Source organism: Cottoperca gobio, chromosome 23 (assembly GCF_900634415.1).
Source record: "Cottoperca gobio chromosome 23, fCotGob3.1, whole genome shotgun sequence".
Classification (NCBI taxonomy): domain Eukaryota; kingdom Metazoa; phylum Chordata; class Actinopteri; order Perciformes; family Bovichtidae; genus Cottoperca; species Cottoperca gobio.
This window is the reverse complement of record NC_041377.1, coordinates 13,192,399-13,212,762: the sequence shown is the minus strand read 5'-3', so window position 1 is coordinate 13,212,762 and position 20,364 is coordinate 13,192,399. Positions and strand designations below refer to the sequence as shown.

General features: G+C 43.3%; 1 protein-coding gene across 1 annotated transcript; it reads left to right on the top strand.

Moving 5' to 3' along the window:
- Nucleotides 1-2,133: 2,133 nt before the first annotated feature.
- Nucleotides 2,134-11,663, top strand: tfec (transcription factor EC). The gene is made up of 8 exons (XM_029462546.1): nucleotides 2,134-3,382; nucleotides 3,983-4,237; nucleotides 5,003-5,104; nucleotides 7,068-7,113; nucleotides 8,211-8,267; nucleotides 8,394-8,469; nucleotides 9,377-9,524; nucleotides 10,499-11,663. Exons 1-8 carry the CDS (start codon nucleotides 3,323-3,325, stop codon nucleotides 10,964-10,966), a joined length of 1,212 nt encoding a protein of 403 aa, XP_029318406.1. The 5' UTR covers nucleotides 2,134-3,322; the 3' UTR covers nucleotides 10,967-11,663.
- The last annotated feature ends 8,701 nt before the right edge of the window (nucleotides 11,664-20,364 follow it).

Genomic DNA, 20,364 nt, shown 5'->3' with positions numbered 1-20,364 from the left:
TGTGTTTGCATGCAAGAGAAATTGTCCGTGCTTTATAAAAGCCATGCACTTGCAACCAGAATAAGTGAATAGCCACCGTGGAATGCAGATTTTGTGATCTGTTTGCTATCCCAGTCTTATCTTCCCTCACATTTCACAACCCAGGGTGTGTGGTTACAGATATTTACTGGTTAGCAGGCTCAGCAGAATAATAATAACACAGCGTGTCTGAGAAGGCTTCTTCATCCACTTTCATCTTATCTCCGTAGATTCAACATTGGGGAAAGAATATTTGAGCTTTGCTACTCTCAAGAAGTCAGTATGTTGTAAAGAATACAGCATTTTGCAGAAATGAATCCAAGCCTCCTCCTGTGTTTTGTCCCTAATTTGTTCAGCTGGGTCACCATCACCCAGTGTTACATCAGTTTTGTGATTTTTCTGAAGTGAAAGGAGAACTTGAGCAAGACTGAAACTGAGTTAAGCAAGAGCTTTTCATTTGTAAGGAACACCTGTGAGTCTGTTACGATGGCAGTGTGGGTGCAGCTTCAGTGGGACTAAAGAAATACACCTTTTAACTCAGAGGTAAATTTACACCGCTATTAAATACAACGAACATACAGAGGCTGAGGAAATCAGAATTAGATTTAGCATTGATTGTGTGTGTCTGTTATGTAAAGTTGTGTTTTTATCTTTATATATGCAGGATTGTATGTCCTGTAATGCAGGATTAATGTTGTTAATAGAGCATTGCTGTGATATGCTTTAGAGTTGCAGTTATGTGCACTTGCTTGCATTAATCGGATACATTTTCTATATAACTGCTGGAAAAACACGTATGTTGTGACTTCACAGCAGGGCAGAGTGGAGCATTTGTTGGATTTGATCAACCTGCTGCATTCCTGAGTGGTTTCTGAGTGAATCCTGCAAGAACACAAATTGCGTTAGTGAAAGAGTTAGGAGAAGTTTGATTGAGAGAGAAAGAGAGAAATAGGCTGTGCGTGTTGAACAAGGGCGTTGTCTGGTTCTGACATCTTTATTTTAGTGGTTCAAATGTCTCTAACGAGGATAATGAAGTTAGAGAGATGCAGCTGATCTCCTGATCACAGTCAAGTTTATATATTTTGACTGGATGCAGGAAGTACAAATGCAAAACCAGACGAATAAAATGTTATTACTAACTTTGTGAAATGTAATGCAAAAAAAAAAAGAAATGCATTGACTGATAGTAGATAATGTCAGTGAATTGTTATATATATACTCTGCAAAAGGATTGCATGTCAGGAACTACATGCACATGTGTGTAAATGGAAAGTGAACCTCTGACCTCTTCTCTACCAGTAACCTCAAACACTGCCTCAATTGTTGGAGCAGGTGCCAGTAGATATATTGAGAAAGAGAAAAAGTCTCAAACATCAGAATAGCCACTACAATCCCAATCTTGATCCTGGATTGATTAGATTCTTATCTCATTCCACGCACCATGTACGGTTGGCATTAATAATTTTTCAGCATGTCCTCTTCACACATACACAGGCCTGCCATTGTGGACGTTGGACTCGGTGACTGAAGCATCATTACCTGTCAAATCTAATCAGATTCCCTTAAGTGGATAATAAGCGTGTCTCCGGCATTTACAGTAGTGAGAAAGCTGAAGTGAAACCAGGACAAACCACTGTCACACAAAGCAGATGTGGTGTGTAGCAGTCCCGGCATCCCTGCTGCTGCTGCTGCTGCTATCCGTAGTGGAAAAAAATGTTGATTGGCTAACAACTGGCATCTTGTTTGGCCTGGAGAAGTCAGATAAGAGCTCTCAGTCACTACAAGTTAAGTATTGTGTCGAGCCTGTTCTTAGCTCGGTGGATGAGCGGTGAATAAGGGCAGCTAGTCTAGCAGACGAGAAGAATGTAATGCTGAGTTTCAGTACAAGTTCAAAGTTTCCATGGCTAAACGTCCTTGTGGTTTAGCAGTGTTGTGCTAACTTGCTCGAAGTCTGAAACCACAACAGGCTACTTGCTAGCGAGCAAGTCAGCACATTTGTAAACTTTTGGGAAAAGAAATGACACATTCTTCCTCTTAGAAATGTGAAGCTAAAATCAGAAGCAATAAAAGGCACTGTCACTTAACTCAATTCACTCAGCGGTTTTGTTGCTGCAGATTTATTTGATCCAATAAGAACAGTAGCTAATGATGGCTAATGTTAGCTAACTTCAGCAAACCTAAGGTAACGTCATGACTCTTCTCCACCTGTGCTACTGTAACTGTAGCTTAGCATTTTAGCTAAACACTATTGTTTAGTACTAAGCATTGTCCCATAACTGTCACTAAGTACAGTTGTAGCCTCGAATGAATGAAAAGGAATTCTGTAATATCACGTTTACCAATCAGTTACACATATATTAAGTTAAATCTGTCCTCTAAATCTGCTAAAGCAAGACACCAGCATTGTTGCTTATCTGACTGTCCTCTACTTGTAATTGATTAGCCAAGGTCAGTCAAGGAAAAACATAGCCATGCAGTTATAAAAAAGAAAGTTCAGTCAAGCCCACAGTGCACGGTATTCTGCCCAGTGAATGGAATACTTTATAGAGGAAGTCCAAAAATACATTTTGGTAAAAGACATATAAAATGATCATCGACTGACAAGACTAACATAATAAAACATAAAAAACTGCTAACAATACATACATTATTATTAATTACACCCAAAAATATTCTACAGGACATAGACTAATAAAGCAAGTGACAACAGTGAGCTTCTTTGTGTGCTCCAGGCCATTAGGTAAACTAGACTTTGTTAGGTCACTCTCAAATACAATAATAAAGATTAAAATAGTTTTATTGTTTGGGAAACTGATATCACTAAACCGTCTACATTGAAACTGTTGAATGAATGAAAAAGCTTGGTTAAAAATGGCATTAGAGTTATTTAAAACCCCCTATTGGGAAACAAGGGTCAATTGTGCTGCCACAACCCCTGCAGCCGGCAGGAGAGGACGTTGGGAGCTGACCTCTGATTGGTCAGTCAGACAGAAAAGGGCGGTCTGCATGAATTAGTGACAGACGCTAAAGGCAGATATCCTGCAGTGATCAAACCGTGGGTGATCTGACAGTCCAGTGTTTGAAGTGATTATCATGCTATGCAACATAAAGGCTTACCCCCAGCTTTGGGCCTAATTAGTTCACTTAGGGCCCTTTATAAGACTTTGGTAGGGGACTGGGAAGTACAGACACTCACTGAGAAGTCAGCAGCTCAGCAGGATAGCAGCAGCACATCTGGATTCCTAAGGTTGACTTGCTGCTACACCAAAACAAACCGATCTGAAGATTATCAGCTTTTGTGAGAATGCCACACTTAACTGACTGCAGTTACTTCACGATGCGGGACGCAACCAGAGCTTCAAATGTAAGAATATTGAAAGTTAGAAAATAACTTGTTTTGTTGAACGGTGCGCTATCATGTTTTCTAATGTGACATTATTTGTACGACTTTTATAGTTTTACTAGTTTGGCAATCTTGACTGCTGGCTGTGTGAATATTATATGTACTACTGCAGATTAATAGAATATGAAAGTAACCAAACAATTATGTATTTCGTTGTCAACTTAAGTTCATTTCGTGTGGAAAAGCGTTTCCTATTGACCACATTTAGTCTTAAACGGGAAGTAAATTTATGACAATACTTTACTTGAGAAACTTCCTTAAGAATGAGTCCAAATTCGTATTATTACACTTGCTACGCATGTCAAAACATGACTTGCTTTAATGTGAGTGCTCTACAAAATGATAGTACTGCTGTAAGTCTGTACATTTGCTCTGTATAAGTGACTAGTAAGAAGAAATACTGACTCGCAACTATTTCTGGGAGTTGAATTAGATCATCACAGCCGACAGCTGCTGCAAACACCTCTTGTGCGTGTGAACTTAGTTACAACATCAGAAGCAATGTGCCATCAACAGATTTTCTATTCAAATAACTGAACTTGTTTTGTTTTTTGGCCGCAGGTACAAAGCCACCTGGAGAACTCCAAGTTCCACCTCCACCAGAGCCAGAATCAGCAGGTCAAGCAGTACCTGACGCTGGGCTCCAAGCTGGCCTCTTCGGTCGGGCAGGGCCACACCATTCCGCACCCGCATGCCCCTGGGCAGCCGCTGACCACCGTGCCGATAATGAGGAACGGACACATGCCCTCTGTGAGCGACGGCAGCAACCCCAACAGCCCCGTTACCCTCCTCACTATGGCCAATCACGACAGCGAGGTGAGTGGGTTCATGGAAAAAGAAAGTGTCTGAATGTGAATTATGCTGTTGCTGAATATATGGAACTGAAATTGAGAAAACTCTAGCACTGACTGGAAAAGAGTGAAATTGCAAGAACAGAAATTGGAACCAGAGACTGGGTGATCTGCGTACAAAGTATCATCAGTCATCATTTTTTGTAGATTTCGCAACATTCTTGACACGTTTTCCTGTCAACGCTCCTTTAAAAAGAAATATTTTGTTATGTTTCCATTTGTTATGCCATTTGTGAGTATTTGTCTTAGTCCCTTCCATTAAGAGAGATGAATCATGGCTGATTCTTTCTTTCATTTGCACAGTCAACAAGTAATATAATTAAGTAAGCTTGTGAAATGTTTTGTCTGGATTAGGTTTGAAACTCAGAGACTACTTCCAAGTAATCATCTAAACAAAGTGATGGTATTATTGATCTCCCTCTCTCTCTGATGTGTTCATCAATAACTTCAGACTCGCAGTATCTGATGAGAGAACCCTTTCAAAGGAAGACACCAGTTTGATAACAGATACATGTTTTTTCCGCTAACACTGCTAACTAATTTACGACCAAGCGGTGTAGAACTTGTCTGTTATTGGATTAGTCTCTCGACAGTTCCTCCCCTTCCTCGTGTCGACTTTGGTTTGAATGTGGAGATTTCAAAAGATCAGACTTGGACAGCAGCATTGATATTCTGGTACAAACATCATCAGCCTGTCCGTGAGTAAACTGAAATTACTCTTTTCTTTTAGTTTCCAATGGATGAAGTTATCGATGACCTAATTAGTCTTGAATCCGGATTTAATGACGGCGGCTTGGATTGCATGGAGTCCAACATTATGATGCAAAACAATGTAAGTATGAATCACGTTAACAGCTGCATAGTACCACTGTTTAAAATGTGACGGACTATCAACAGTTTGAAGGTCTTTTGTATTGATTTCTGCACAATCCTGTATGTGTTAACCTGCTCACAGTATTGCAGCTATGTCAAGTTAAGTTCCTCAACTAATTACTTTTGTCTTTTTAAGTCGAATGGGGATTTGAAAGTGAAGTTTCCTCCATCTAAACATTTAGGTGGAGGCTTGACTTGCTTGGGAAAAAGGAGACCTGTCTTAGTTTGGGGTCAGATTAAGTCTGGAGATGAGTCAAAGTTCATTGGGGCTTAGCAACATTTCTCACATTACTCAAGAAGATCAACAATGCAGATTAAGTTAAAAAAGGAGGATGTTTGTGGACCGAGGTATATACCATAGTTCAGTATATAGTAACTGTCTAACTAAGGTCCAGTCCTGGGAAGACAACTGGAACATGGCACCAGAGACCAGCACTATCAGTAGGATTCATGGCCATGAAAGAATTCAAAAACTCTGGTGCAAAGAATGTGGGACAAGGGGTCCATTTGGCCAGAGACCATAGCAACACCTGAGCCACATACAGGGAGAGTTTGTGGCATGGAAACACTGGGAATCTGGCCTAACTCTTTAAATACAGAGAGAGACAGATCGGGGACAAAGACTCGTACACACAGATAAAGTGACACGCAGCAAAACACAACAGATACTGTGACAGAGTAGGAATGAGAGAGAGGGGTGGGGGTGGGAGGAAAAGATAGGGCAGGGGGTGAGGGGGAGCGAGGAGTGAGAGATTTTGTTGGAGAGAGTTACTGAGCCATTGGATTGGGCTAATGCATACACTCCCCATGGGCTTGTTCAGAAATGATACCATGCTTAAATGGATCAATTCATCCTAATTAGTCATACAGTATGATGCATCACGTCGTTTCGCCGTGTCAACACATCCAGGAACACAGACGGGAGAGCGACTGAAGTGATTACAATAGTAGTAGGGGAATTGTTGCAATCTTTCATTTTGATAAGCACTTTTGTCCCCTCCCCCTCCTCCTCTTCTCCCATCTTGGTGAGATAATGAGAAAAGAAGAAAAAAAAAGCGCAAACTAAACCAACTGCAGATATGTGAAGTGTGTGCAGTTTCTTCTGTTTTGATTCTTCTCCTTTTGCTTCCCATCTCTTGACTTGCCATGCGGCCTTATCACGTTCAGCAGTCTGGCAGTTAGATTTGACACACACGTCGTGGATAGAATTGGCTGCGCGCATCGTGGAATGCATGGTGGCTTCTGTAGCATTTTCCCATAAATACACAAATGCGAATTAGACACACATGTGTGTCAGCACGCCATATCTTGACATCTCCCCAGTCCGTAAAAAGACGCCATTATCGCAGAACCGATGCACGCTTTCCCAGACAAGAAGGGACCCGTAGGAAAACAGTTTTGCCTCTGTTCAAGCAGTTGACCTAGCTAGCCTTTTCATCCAATGGGATGCTATTTTCAACACAGAGCACATCTCTGTGTTAGGAGCACTTTCAAATGGAGGGGTTTTGAAAAGGGTTGAATTAGCAGATCAAGGCACGATGTCTGGACAAACTAAACATCAGAGGGCTGCAAGTCTGGGTTGGAGGATAGGCTTAGATGGAGTCAGGCTGGAGGAGGACCTTTTATTGACCTGGTTTCAGCCAGGTTAAGTTCTTGTTAGTGACAATTTGAACATGGAAAATGACTGTTGGAGACATAAGTCCCTGCTGGGAGGTCCAAAGCCAGAGCTCTGGGGGCTGACAACCTTCTTTGCATGGCTGTGATCACTCTACTCACATCTTGTCAATGAGAAACAAAACCACACAGCAGCTAAAAACAACTATTTGTGCTGCTGTAATTGAGTGTTTGGGCATGCTTCCCCTGTGACTGACAACTTATCTTTCTTCTCCCCCCCCCCCCTCCTTCCTCTCTCCCCCTCCTAGGTGTCCCTCAGTGGCAGCATGCTGGACATCTACGGGGGTGAACAAGGTATGAACGCCCCTAATGGTGGAATGAGTCCCACATCTAACCCCACAAAGCTCACTGTAATACAGGAATACACACATATGAAATCATGCCATAGCACTGATCAAACAAGGAAGCATTTAATGAATAATTACATGTTCGCATTGCTGTAAAAGTTAAAATCACACACAAGAAGACATTTAGGACATAAATGAAGGCACATTTCTACTAAATTGAAGGTCTGGGCAGATGCTGTAAAGAACAGAGTGTCTCTGCGTTAGCCGAAAAAGACAACTTGTCCATCGTGTCCAATTACAGACAACAGAGAAATGTCTAAAGCGATTTGTGTCCAGTGTTTTTGACAAACACTGCCCTTCTTGTCACTGGTTTCACTAATAGACCGTAGAAACGTGTAGACTTTTTGTCACAGTGCAAAAAAAACAAACAAAGGGCACTTTAAGACATTTCTTATTAATGTCATGCATCAAGCAAAGTAGCCTAATTGATTTAGGAAATAGAAAGGATGCCCGAAGAACCCTTCACTCTCTACGGGTAAATAAGTAAATTGCCATCTGTTACATTTGAGCGTGGGCAGAGAGGACAATGAGCTGCTACACAGACTTTAAATTGTCTTGATTGAATCAACAGAGACAAATTGGGAAATCCAATCTCAGGTCCCCAATTATGTAATTTGGAAGAATGCGAATACAAATATGGATGCACTGGCGTTTTTGTCCCCACTCCAGGGTAGAATTTGCTAGACTGTCTTAATTACGCTAGTTTAATAGTGATCCCCATTTTTTTCGTCCACAATGAGCTTCAGACATGCTGGAGGGGATAGATTGGGCTCATTCAGTGTGTGTGTGTGTGTGTGTGTGTGTGTGTGTGTGTGTGTGTGTGTGTGTGTAAGGAGGTCAACTTGTGTCTGGGGTGTGGGCTAATGCATGGAAATTCCCCATTCTGGCTGACCCTGTCACTGAACTCCCTCAAAACAACTGCTTGTGTGTCTCCTGACTGGACCTTTTGTGGCTTTTTTTTGTATTGGTTTTCTTACGGTTTCTAAATTTGTGTGCGTTGCTAATACATTCGTTCCCCTCTGTGATTTATTTTGTTGTTGGCAGAACTTGACACGAGAGTGATGGCCAAAGAGAGGCAGAAAAAAGACAACCACAATCTGAGTAAGTGTCTCCCGCCACCTTTCAACTCCCTCACAGTTTATCGTCTAAAGATGAGTTATGGCTAGCCTTTAGCACAGCAGCCCACAATGTCCTAATCATCTCTTTCTTTTTACTCTGCTTGCTTAGTTGAAAGAAGGCGAAGATACAACATCAACTACAGGATTAAGGAGCTGGGGACGCTCATACCAAAGTCGAATGACCCGTAAGTTGCTAAATCTAAACGTATTTATTGAAACAACACTCGCTTCTTTACTTTATGTCACGGAAACAACTGCAAGACCTTGTCTGGCGGGGAAGCATATTCAATTCTAAGCACAAAGACACTCTAAGCGTTGCTCATTGAATTCAAATGAATACTCAAGCACATTTCAGTCATATTTCAAGGGTGCACTTGAACTTCCATTGTAGTCCACGCTCGAAGAGCTGTACATCCTCTCGCTGGGTCCCAGCAGTTCAGCGCAAAGCATGAATGATGAGGAAAGGGTCAAATGCAAAGAAGCAGGCCACACCATTTGAATCAAAGTTTGAAGCACAATTGGAACATAGAGATGGAGTGCGGAGCTGAATTGGAAATCCACCGGCCATCTTTCGCAATTGAACTTTGCCTCAAATTTAAATGGAAGGTTGCCGTTGTCATCGTGCCATTAACATGAGATAAAAGAGATTATTAACGCCGATCGCACAAACGTCTCACTCGTGTGGAGAAGGACAATTTTACTACAATTCCCTTTACTTAAAAAAAAAAAAGCAATATTATCTGCAAAAGAATGACTTGCACTCCAGCACCTCAAGTCCAATGCTCCATTTTCTCCTCCGTCTTCCTACTTAGCTCTCAGCTATTTTTACTCCAGGATTAATTTTACCTCCGAACAAGGAGGTACGAGAATGGACTTTCCACATAGCTACTTAACTATTCTATTAAAATTCCAATTCAGTGTCCCCATGTAATGTCCAATGATGAATAATTGCCCCGTGTAAATCACCTTTTCTTATTCATATCATAAAAGGGGAAAAAAAACCTCTGTGTTAAAACTTTCCCTCCCCCGTATTCTGCCGACATCAGGGGGTTCTGAATAAAAGGTTATCTTTTACATTCCTCCTTTCTGCAGCGACATGCGCTGGAACAAAGGCACCATCCTGAAGGCCTCGGTGGAGTACATAAAGTGGCTGCAGAAGGAGCAGCAGCACGCTCGCGAGGTGGAGGGCCGTCAGAAGAAGCTGGAGCAAGCCAACAGGAGACTACTGCTGAGGATCCAGGTAATACAATGGTCTACATGTGATAGTGGCAGGTTGAGGCCTACAACTTACATTCGATATGATTCGCTGGACAACACAGTTTTGAACTACAACTGGATGTTTAAAGGCTTGATGTCTTAATGTTCCTCCTAAGAAATGTGAGTTTCTTGGCCACTCAACTCACTAATATCCCACAGATGTGTTAGCACTTAGTCCCAGTGCAAGGTCCAAGTAAACTTCTTTTTTCACATTATAGGTATATTTAAAAACAGCCTCCGCCAGGCCTGTTCCATTATGCCAAAAATCAGATTTGGTGAAGACAGAGCTCACTCTGTCAATCCCACCTGTCTCAATCGTCCCTAACTTCCACCTCCAAAGCTTTACGAGCTAACAGTTTCTAACCTAACAGGCGATAATGACCTAACCCTTCCACTCCCACCTACCTCTGAGAGCTCAGTGCTAATTACCTGATGAAAAAACACAATGAACCCAGCTCTTACAGGTTAGAAAGAGATGATGAGCGCTAATAGAAGACGATGCTTAATGACACATGCATGCAGCGCAGAGGGCCGCATGTACACCTGCACACTTTGGGAACTTTTTTTTTTTTTTTACTCCAATGATGGGAAGAACACAAAATCTGTAATCATCTTCACATATGACAAAACTATCCAGGAAACACTGACACACAAGGACAGCTAATAAAGGTCAAACAGGGTTTAAGGTGATGAGTGCAGATCATATCTGTGTGGGAGAAGAGTGTGTGTCAACATCAGAACTCCCTGAGTGCGACTCACTCCAACCTCAGTATGTGGAGGAGATGTGGAGAAGCTGGGGGGTGCTGTTCCTCCACGCCACACTGTCATTACATTTTTTGGGGATTTGCACATTTTTATTCAGGTCTTATCAAGACTAACAACTACTGACTGTGTGGGTCCTTTCCTCAACAACACAAACATCTTCCAACTCATGGTTTCTTTTCCTTTCTTTTCCAGGAGCTTGAGATCCAGGCACGAGCACATGGCCTCCCAAACATGACTTCAGCCTTGGGGACAGTTGAACTTACCTCCCATCTCCACAAACAACAACAGCAGCAGCAACAACAACAGCAGCAGCAGCAGCAGCAGCAGCAGCAGCAGCCGCCCCTCTACCATGAGGACCCCAACAGTGACTACCTCCAGAGGATAGCCGGCGTGCCGTCCCCCATCCCCGCTGCTGCCGGGCCGCAGGATCACATGCAAGGCGCCGACGGCTGCTCCACGTTCTCCGACCCGCTGTCCCACTTCACAGACTTCTTCAGCGCCACCCTCAAGGAGGAGCACCGGCTGGACGAGATCCTGATGGACGACCCGCTCTCGCCCTTCGGCACCGACCCGCTCCTGTCGGCCGGCTCGCCCGGAGACGCGTCCAAGGACAGCAGCCACAGGAGCAGCTTCAGCTCTGGGGAGGATGACGACCTATAAGGGTGGCGCTCTTCAGTGACTCTTGTTATCTTCTCATGACGACACTGTTGTAATCCCCGGTGGGAAATGGCATACACAGAGCCTCGAAAAGACAATGATGACCACTCACTGGGATGCAAGTTATTTAAATGACAGCTAAGATAGCTGGCACAGCTCCTCAAAATGCCACCTGTATATAAAGTGTGTAGTTCTCGTTGGTCAAGGGCGTTAGAGCTCGATCGGCCCCAAAGCTTGCATTCTCTTGCTCCTCCATCAGCTCTTTTTATTTTTATTTTTTATACTTTACTACGGACAGTGAATATGTTCCTCTGCCTCCCGGACAGAGCAGAAACAGACCCACAAGAAAAGGGAGACATTTATCAGCCTTTAAGTACATAATGTAAATAACCATGTCTACTTGTTTTATATTTGTTTTTGTAAACACTGTGGTAGTTGTAAGATGTAAAATATGCAAAATAATCACTGGAAAACCTGCCAAGACCGTCCTTAAAAAAGAAAAGAAAATGAAAATACCACTGCACATAAGGATTATAAACAGTTGCAGATGTGCCTTATCCGAACTCCCGGTTAACATTTGACTGATGTACTCACCTGTCTGCCTCTTTTAAGTGTTGTTAAATAAGTGCTTGTGTATTTATATATGTTTTAATCCATGTATTCCTGAAAAATATATATATATATATATATTATTATCTAACACGTTACCTTTTTTATATTCTTAGTAGGGGTGGGAAAAATATAATAAACCCCTTTCTTTTGGTAAACCTGATTTTGACTTCTCTCAGGAGAAATGATTTACCTGAAGTGAGCATTCACACTCCCTCGATACAAAATACACACAAAAAACAACAGTTCTGTTCCTAATTGCTACATGAAAGGAGGTGAAAGGAAGATCTCCCCTAAAAATGAACAAATTCTAATAATATATCTCTAGTCTTTTATAAAATACCAGAATTTATCACCATTTTGTACAAATCCGCATCATTTTACATCATGTAATTCAACACATCAGGGTGCATGATGGTAGAAAGATTATGCAAAACAAGGGCCAGTGATAAACTTAGTGCACAATGATGTTGCTGGACGCCACCGGGGCTGAAAGAGTGAACAAAGCCTGAAAAGTTTCATAGTGGAAGGTGAAGGGCCGGCTTACAAGATGGCTGATTGGCAATGAGTGGCAGAAAGGAGGAGAGAGGAGGCAAATTGGATAATAAAGACAAGTAGAGGAGGAGTAATAATTCTTATGAGCCCACTGTGAGCTGATGAGCCCTTGAGGATGAATAATGGCGAGGCATGAAGAGCTGCTGTGAGAGCTGTTAGCTGAGAGCTAAGAAAGTTTCCTGTGAGGTAAGCAGCACGGAGAGATGCGTCCTTTCACACGGCGGGAAACTGTTTGTGTCGTTGATGAAGTTCGCTGAACAAAGTTTGTCCATGGTGGAAAGATTTGACCTCATTATGATCACAAATACTGTTTTGTGTAGTTTTCTAATCATGCATTAATAATACAACACACAGCCACACACGCGCCAATACTTCCCCAATGGATTTTCTCAAAATCAAAGCCTTGGTGAATTAATGTTTTAGAGTGTTATTAGCGTGTGTTTCTCTGTAATGAAATCAAAACATTCCCCGCTCGCATCTCCTTTTTCTTTTTTGCTAGCCGCAAATAAGACTGAACCAATCAATCAAGCACCGCGGAGTACAGTCCTTCCAACTACAAAGTGTCGAGTGATGTTTACGGGTAATTGGCCAAAGCAGTTAAGGAAGGTAAATATAGATTTTGAGGAGAAGTATCTAAGAAAGAGTCAGCATGGTTGAAATTTCAAAAGGCTCAATTTACATTTTGCTTTTCAGTGATTTTTCTCTCTCTCCTTTCTCATCTTACCAAACTTGGGAAAAATACACAAATCCAATTAGCGTAGTGCAGGAACGGATGAAAGTCAAAGTCAGGGGTAGAATAATACAAATACCTTTTACCTTAATGAAAGTATTGACAGTAATACCTATACGCATAACACTCTTTTAAGGGCTCACCTCCAGAGACAAAGCATTCTGCGCTGAAAAAGAAAAGTCAGATTAAACTTCCTAACTAATTAATTTCTCCCCATATCAAAGGCTATCACGGGCAAAGTTCAAGGCCAGTTATGCACAGGCTTCAAAAGGAAATGTGGTCGGATGAGGCAACGGTGACATCAGAACAAGCGACTTTTTATTTGGAATATCGCAGTTCATCAACCCATGGTTTGGAAACTCACAGGAAAAGTGTCGACAGTGGAATTTAGAAAGCGGCGCAGGTATCCGATAACGCTGTTATGTTAGAGACATTAGCTTGGAGGAGAACATAATCGAGAACATGTACAACAAATTTGGTGGAACGTTTTGCGGCCCTGCAAACCTCCCCGTCTCTCTCTTTCTCACATCCTCAGAATCTACTTCATAAGAAACAGATTCTCGCTCGTTTCAATATGTGCCAAAAACTGTACACCTTGTAAAATAATCTTTCCACTCCTTTTTGTGTTACTTATGCATGCACAGCAAAATGGTCTCCCTGGAAGAATTACCTCACTCTGTGGATAAAAAGGAGGCTGCGGTGTCACATTTCAAACAGCAGGTGGCAGCAATGGGCTGTGCTTTCTCACCTTGTGCAGTGAGCTCATAATAAAAGAGAAACCTGAGGCAGGACTGAGGTACAACAGAGAACATTCGTGGTGGATTATTTAAAACAAACACTCAACCCCAATCAAGTACAATAAAAAAGTGTATAACCACAGTACTTTCACATATGGAATAGGGCCTTGGCAGTATATGCTAAAGTCCATGGTAGTCCCTATACTTCCCGGTATCAACTGACAAATCTAAAGAAGGCAAGTGATGTCGTGAACCTCACAGCGGAGTCGTTCTGTCACCAAAACAACGTTGTCAGGCCTCCTGCCACCCACCAACACTGACACCAGCAATGAGCAGGAGAAGCTGTCACCTGTGCAGATGCCACAGCTGCCAGCGTGCTACAATGCACTCACCTGTCGAGCCTGCCATTGGCAACTCTTAATCACCTCCCGCTGAGGTGACTCACTTTGGAGCACGGCAAACAGACACCCACACACACACACATACATACACAGGGCCCGCACGCACTCGCGCACACAAACAAGCCTAATCAAATGTGCTTGTGTGCAAACACAAACGTGCACATGCAAGCACAAACACACACACACACACACAGATATGCATACACAGGTGTGTATCTCATTGCACCCTCGTTGCCACACATACGAGGAAGCTAAGGGGAAAAAAACAACCACCTAAAAGCCCTCATCAGGACCTGGACTGTGACAAGACTTGTGCACAAATTAGGTGGAATTTGAGTGGGAATAACAATATGACAGCCGGCAGTGAGGCACCAAACATCAAGTGTCATATCTATTTTCAGCCATGATTCAGAGCTGTGTGACAAACAACACCATGCTGCTTCTCAATCAGTCAGCCCGTCTCCTGGAAATGTGGCAAACTAGGCCCCGGTTTGACTTTTTCCTTCAGGAAAAAATACGAAATGATCTGAGGTTGAGGTCAAAGTTAATGTCGAAATATAAAACTTTGCCAGAATCTGAGCACTACGTTTAATGATTAGGAGCTGAAGCAATCAATATTGTCTCCCCGGTGCATTACAGTAATTCATCCCATGATTCTTTAGGGCATTAGCCTCCATGCTGCTTTTATTAAGGACCACACCCTGACCAGTGCTCGACAAACTCCCACGTCACTAGACTAGCAAGGCCCCACGTGCATTAACGATGGAACACAAGAGAGATGAAAAAAAAAAAAAGTGGCTGGGCCTCCTCGAGATGCTATAAAATTAATGCGATTCCCAGAGTTTTTATGAATCGAGCCAGATGCCAAATACATAACTTCAAACAAATTGACTTCCAATTATTGGTGCGGCGCACCACTTCCAGATGTGCAACAGATGGGGCCGGGGCGACCAAAGGTGTCTCAACCCGCGCTTTGTGTTATTCCGCAGTAAAACGGCAGTACAGTTGTATGTGTTTTAAATCACCCTGGGCTGTGGGCTGGAGGTGAAAGGAAGGACAGGCGGATAGTGGAGGAAGAATGAAAGCACATCATTAGGAAAATGTAAATCTACGCAGCACAGACAGTGGAGCTCCATATGTAGCATTAATACAGCCTGATATTATGTAAAGGCAGATGAGATGCTGAGGCTGAAAGCTGCAGCTGTATCAAGGAGGTGGGGGATTCAGAAATGTAAATGTTAATGTGATCTCTGCTGTATCTTCCAGTGCTGGGATTAAATGGTAAAAAGGAACAATTATGGGTCTCGCTTTTTTCGTGCATATGTTAATAGCTTACAATATCCTTGCATGCATAAAGTACATTAGATATGATTAGAAGATATCCACAATACATAGCTTTATATACTAGAAGGTTTTACAATAGTCATAAGTAGCACTGCACTCTGCTCAATTGTTAATGAAGTCTCTTCCTGGGAAACTTTCAATAATTTGATTAGTCACTGTGAAAGCTACATAAAAGTAAAACAAATGTGATTCCGAGTGAGAAAAGTAGCTGAGCTCGGACTTTCTTTTCGCAGCAGAGGAAAACTAATAGAATATCCAATAGTGGTACGGTGTCCTGGGAGGGTCATGGCTCTGATCCCATTATTACCACAGACTTGGGCCCCGAGGGAGCCAAAATGGCTGTGTATTTTTCCCAGAGCCCGTACTGAAGCAGTCTGCTGGGGCCCTATCTACTTAACTAGCAGTGTGTCTGAGCACCACAGGTCCGCCCGCCTCTGATCCTGGGGGCCAAAGAGCTTCTCCTCACTGCCTCGTCTGTTTTTCACGTATCTCAGGCTGTCTATTCAGATACAGCAGAGAGCGGGGACCATTTTGCTCGGCCATGGTCCCTCTGTGCTGCCTTTAATTCCCTCGCTCTGGCGGAGTTGTATGCTAATCCAACTAGCGACAGCCCCCCCCCCTCCCCCCCTCTCAGGTCTCTCTGCATGCACACACTCCAGCACACATTTTAACCTTGTGTAATCTGGGTGACCTTGGACTGAATGGAAGCTACTGAAGAGAGGTCCCCGATTGATTTGTAATTCAAAAAAGATGGGCGATGATGGCCACTGTGCCCCCGCCATCCTGACGCCAGGAAACCCCTTTGCTACGCCTTCAAAATAAAATAGAAGGACGTTTAAAAACTACTTTGGCTCGTTTCCTCTGATTTTAAGGAGCATGGCGAGGTGCAGGGGGCAGCTGGGTAAATGTTTGACCATGGGGGTGCAGGGTGTTGGGGGGAGTGCATCAAGATGATCATCATTAGCAGGGGGAGATAATTGGCACTGTGTGGGCCCCTGCGTTTTGGTGCTCTGACGGGCATCTCGTCTGCATTATTCATTCTCTCTCTCTCTCTCTCTCCTGTTCCCTCTCCCCTGTTCCCTCTCCCGACCCAGGCCAGGCGCTGGGCTTTAGGAGCCGGACTCATCTATTATAGATGGGTAATTGTTTATTAAATGCAGGCCTGACCCTATTATGCCTATTACCTATGAGCTGCACACCATTGTGGCTGGCAAGCGTCTGTGTTTTTCCATATTCTAGAAGATCTGACAATCCCCTGTCGAGGACGCGAGGCCGCTTCGGCAGGAGTAAGTGTCAGCATTCATGGCTGAGGAGGGAGAAAAGGAAGTGAAAAATAGGATAGAGATAGGAAAAGAGGAGGGCGCCGGCAGGGAGGAGAGGATGATGAAAAATAAAACCAATGCCCGTGTGGCTGCCACTGGCCAGAGAAGAATCTCCTTCTCCTCCAAGGCTTGGTGGAGGGAGGCAAAGACAAAGGGTGAGCTAAAGAGATGCTTTGCTTCTCATTACACTGACTCCTAATCTACCTCTGCCCTATCCTGGGCAATCCCCGCTCCAGGCGTTTGCAGGCTAAAGCTTCAAACTAGGCAGTTTGTCCAAAGCGGATTCATTACCTTAGATAGGACTACCAATGAGCCTGCTAAAATGTCACATTTAAAAAACTCACACAGCGAGCCAGAGTCGGGCCAAACTGACACTAGAGGTCAGTGTTGTAACAGAGTTCACATGCCTCTCTCTTCCACCAGCAGACAACAGTGAGCTTAAAGCAGACACAGACATTACAAAAGATAGGAGAGACTGGCAAAATAATTCAGGTAATGGAAATGAATTGAAATGCAATGATTAAGTTCAGTTAATTACTCGGTAGCTTAGGCAAATCAGCTTAACTTATATCAAAATCATTATTTCAGCCAGAACGGCAGATTCACCGGGAAGATATTTCGCCAACATGTGCTCACACCAGTGTATGTAAAGTGGGATCAGGCTAATGGATTAGATCTAATACACGTGGCACTCGTGATGCAAATAAATGTGCTATAAGAAATTATAGCGCAGGGGGAAATACACAGGGTCCATTACGAGCCACAGATGGTTCGGGTGCCGGTGACATGTTTCTTTGTCGAGTATTCGTATCACCTCAGTATCACTTGGCAGTCCTGATAAATACCAAATTCATGTTCAGGAAAACTGTTAAAAGTGTTTGCTCTCATACTGTCAAATAAGTCAAAATACTCTGCGAGACATCTCTACAACACAACACCGAGGAGAAAGGGAAAACATCGCCCGGCTTGGATGTGCTGCTGTGCCGGGGTATGATGTAGTGATCTGCATGATGGCATGTCACTGGTTATTGGTTGGGTTGAGAGTGATTAACATGGGGTGTTAATTAGTGGGTCGTCAGGAGTGGGTGTGTGGCTAACGACACGGCTCCGAACAGCTTCGGTCACACATAAACACACGGCGCAGCTCAGGCCTTATTTCACAATTAAAATGAATTTTACAATTAGTGCCGAGGAGAATAATTTAAATTACATCTCTTAATATGTTAGGTTTAATCAACGGCTAAAGAGAAGATACTGGAAATGTAATAATTCCTACGGAAACACAGAATCAGGGGACATGTTCAGGAAAATTCAAAAGAGCATTATAGGGATAATATCTAAATCATTTGAGGAAATGCAGATCTAAAAAAAACAAAGACAAGAAACGATTGTCATTGCACATTCTTTTTGAAATGACGTCAAATGATGTCTTTTGAACGACTACAAACAAACACAGAAGAGGCTCTGATCAGCAAAGATAAAGCTTTTGTTGTGAAGAAGGAAGCTCATTATTTTTTTGGTTGCCTCCATTAAGTGTTATTTACTGATAAAATCAACAGCGGGACAAAGTGTTGCCATTTAGAATTACTGGACAAAACACCACGAAATGTTAATGCACTTTCGTATTGAGTGGACAACATAAAAATAATAATAACATAAAGAAAATAAAAGAATGGCTTTGAAAAGTGCTAATCAATGGCGCATTATTTACAATCGTTTTCTAATTCAATAGCACTTGTGCAGAAATGGAGGCAGCCAGCAGGAATTCCGGCAGCAGATTTGCCGTAATGCTGTTGAGTTGATTAGACGAGTGAGAGGAGAGTGACTGAGAGAGTGAGTGAGTGAGTGAGTGAGAAGAGAGGAGGGAGTGAGCGAGCGAATCGAGCCGCCCCTCTTCCCAAAGCTTATTTATTCCTCCAGCATCCAGCCCACTGATTAGGCAGCTACACACACTATTAATGCCTCCACACAATGAACGAGCTGCTGCACTTTCAATGGGCTTATCTGTTGTGCTGTGTTCAGTAAATAATGCCGCGGCTGTCAGTGGCCTCGAACGCATCATCCACGTAGCTAATGCTATGTCGGGATTAGCCGCGTTGAATGAAGTCTCGTCAGCGAGCAGGGGAAGCTGTGCCAAGCTCCAAACAGTTTACAGGACCCTCCGCCCCGAGTGGAACAAATAGAATGTAATTAAGGAGAGATGAGAGCGTGGAGGAGGTGTCGTAAGACAGGGATGCACACACAAACACATGCTCTCACTTTAACTCCTGCAAATGCAAATGCTTCTTTGTTAGTTGTCGTGCCTTTTTAATACCCAGAGAGAGCAAAATACCTTTTTTTTTTCTTTCCTCCACATTATGGAATTTGTCATGTTCAGTCGGAGCTGTCATAGCTAGAACAGTGTGCGCTAATGTGTGTAATCTGCTTTGCAACACATCAATTATGATGGATATTGCTCCACCGCCATGCTTCCAGGGTTTTTATACAAGCCTGCAGGGGAATCAGTCTTTTCTTGTTAGGCAACCTGTTTAGTAAATAATGATCCACTTTGAGGCCGGCTGATGCCGTATAATGTGATGTGTGTGCGTGTTTGTACACATGTGTGCATACAGTGTAGCGCGTGTGTGTGGTGCGCAAGGATCAAGCCGACTAGATCAAAAAACACTTACGCGCAGGCTGGAATTCAATCATGCCTGCACTGTGTGAAAAACGCTGTGTCACGTGGAAACCCGAAGCGCTCGTGAACGTGCTGCAAGCCCACATGTAAAAACTATAACTATTATCAGTGACTTGTAAAAGTATTTCCAGAGCTGTCTGAGCTAACAAAGAGAAAGAAGGAGAAATATTTAGATCTTACTCCGTGTAAAACTAAATTGAATGTTCTCCAAATCAGCTTTTTTTTTACCATTTTCTTTCTTGCGGGGATGCTCCACCTCTCCTCCGCCTGTCGTCTCCTCTCTCCCTTTCAATAATATCAACACTACTTGTCTGCTTTGTGACCTTTATCTCGCTCTGTCCTTACATTTCTACCCCTTTCTCTTTCGTAGTGGCTGAAAGGTGAATCCAACTCTTTCTTTCTCCAGCAAGATGAACTCCCTTCGCTCCGGTTATAAATGATGTTTCTCCACCTCACGCTCTCCACCTTGCTGTCTCCAGGACGGAGCAGTAGAAAGCGTGGAAAGAGTGGCACAGATTTAATCTTATACTTGCTCCGAAACCATCGGGTGCACTCCCATTTCTCTCCGTCTCTAACAAAGCCCTATTTTTTTCCAGTTGACCACAGATTTCAGAAAGGCCAGTCCTCTTCAAACTTTTGCTTTGAATCATTCACTACCTGCTTTGCCCTCCTTCGCAGGCGCAGCAACATTCGGTTAACTTATCCAGAGCAACCTCCGATAACCGAAACAGTAGTGGAAAATGGTGTGTCTTTCACCCGAGCACATTTTGACAAAACTTCTCAGTTAGGGGACAAAGCTCTGGGAAATCGGGGGCCCACCCTGCAAGCCGGCTCCTCTCAGATGGCGCGGTGTTTGGACAATACGCTCGGGGAAGGGTTTTAGCTTTAGGCCTTTTGGGAGCTGCAGCGGATCACATGGAGATCCCTGTCAGATCCCCACTACAGTACACTTGCAGTACACTGCTGTCAGTCAGTCTGTCTGCAAGGCAGAGAGGCAGGTAACAGACAGGGAGAGAGAGGCCCTTC

What these genes read in the sequence shown, in the direction of transcription:
- tfec (XM_029462546.1), top strand. Translation starts at nt 3,323, where the DNA reads ATGCCACACTTAACTGACTGCAGTTACTTCACGATGCGGGACGCAACC. An exon ending in ACGCAACCAGAGCTTCAAAT is followed by an intron (nt 3,383 to 3,982) that starts GTAAGAATATTG and finishes TTTTGGCCGCAG; the next exon opens with GTACAAAGCCACCTGGAGAA. An exon ending in CATCTACGGGGGTGAACAAG is followed by an intron (nt 7,114 to 8,210) that starts GTATGAACGCCC and finishes TGTTGTTGGCAG; the next exon opens with AACTTGACACGAGAGTGATG.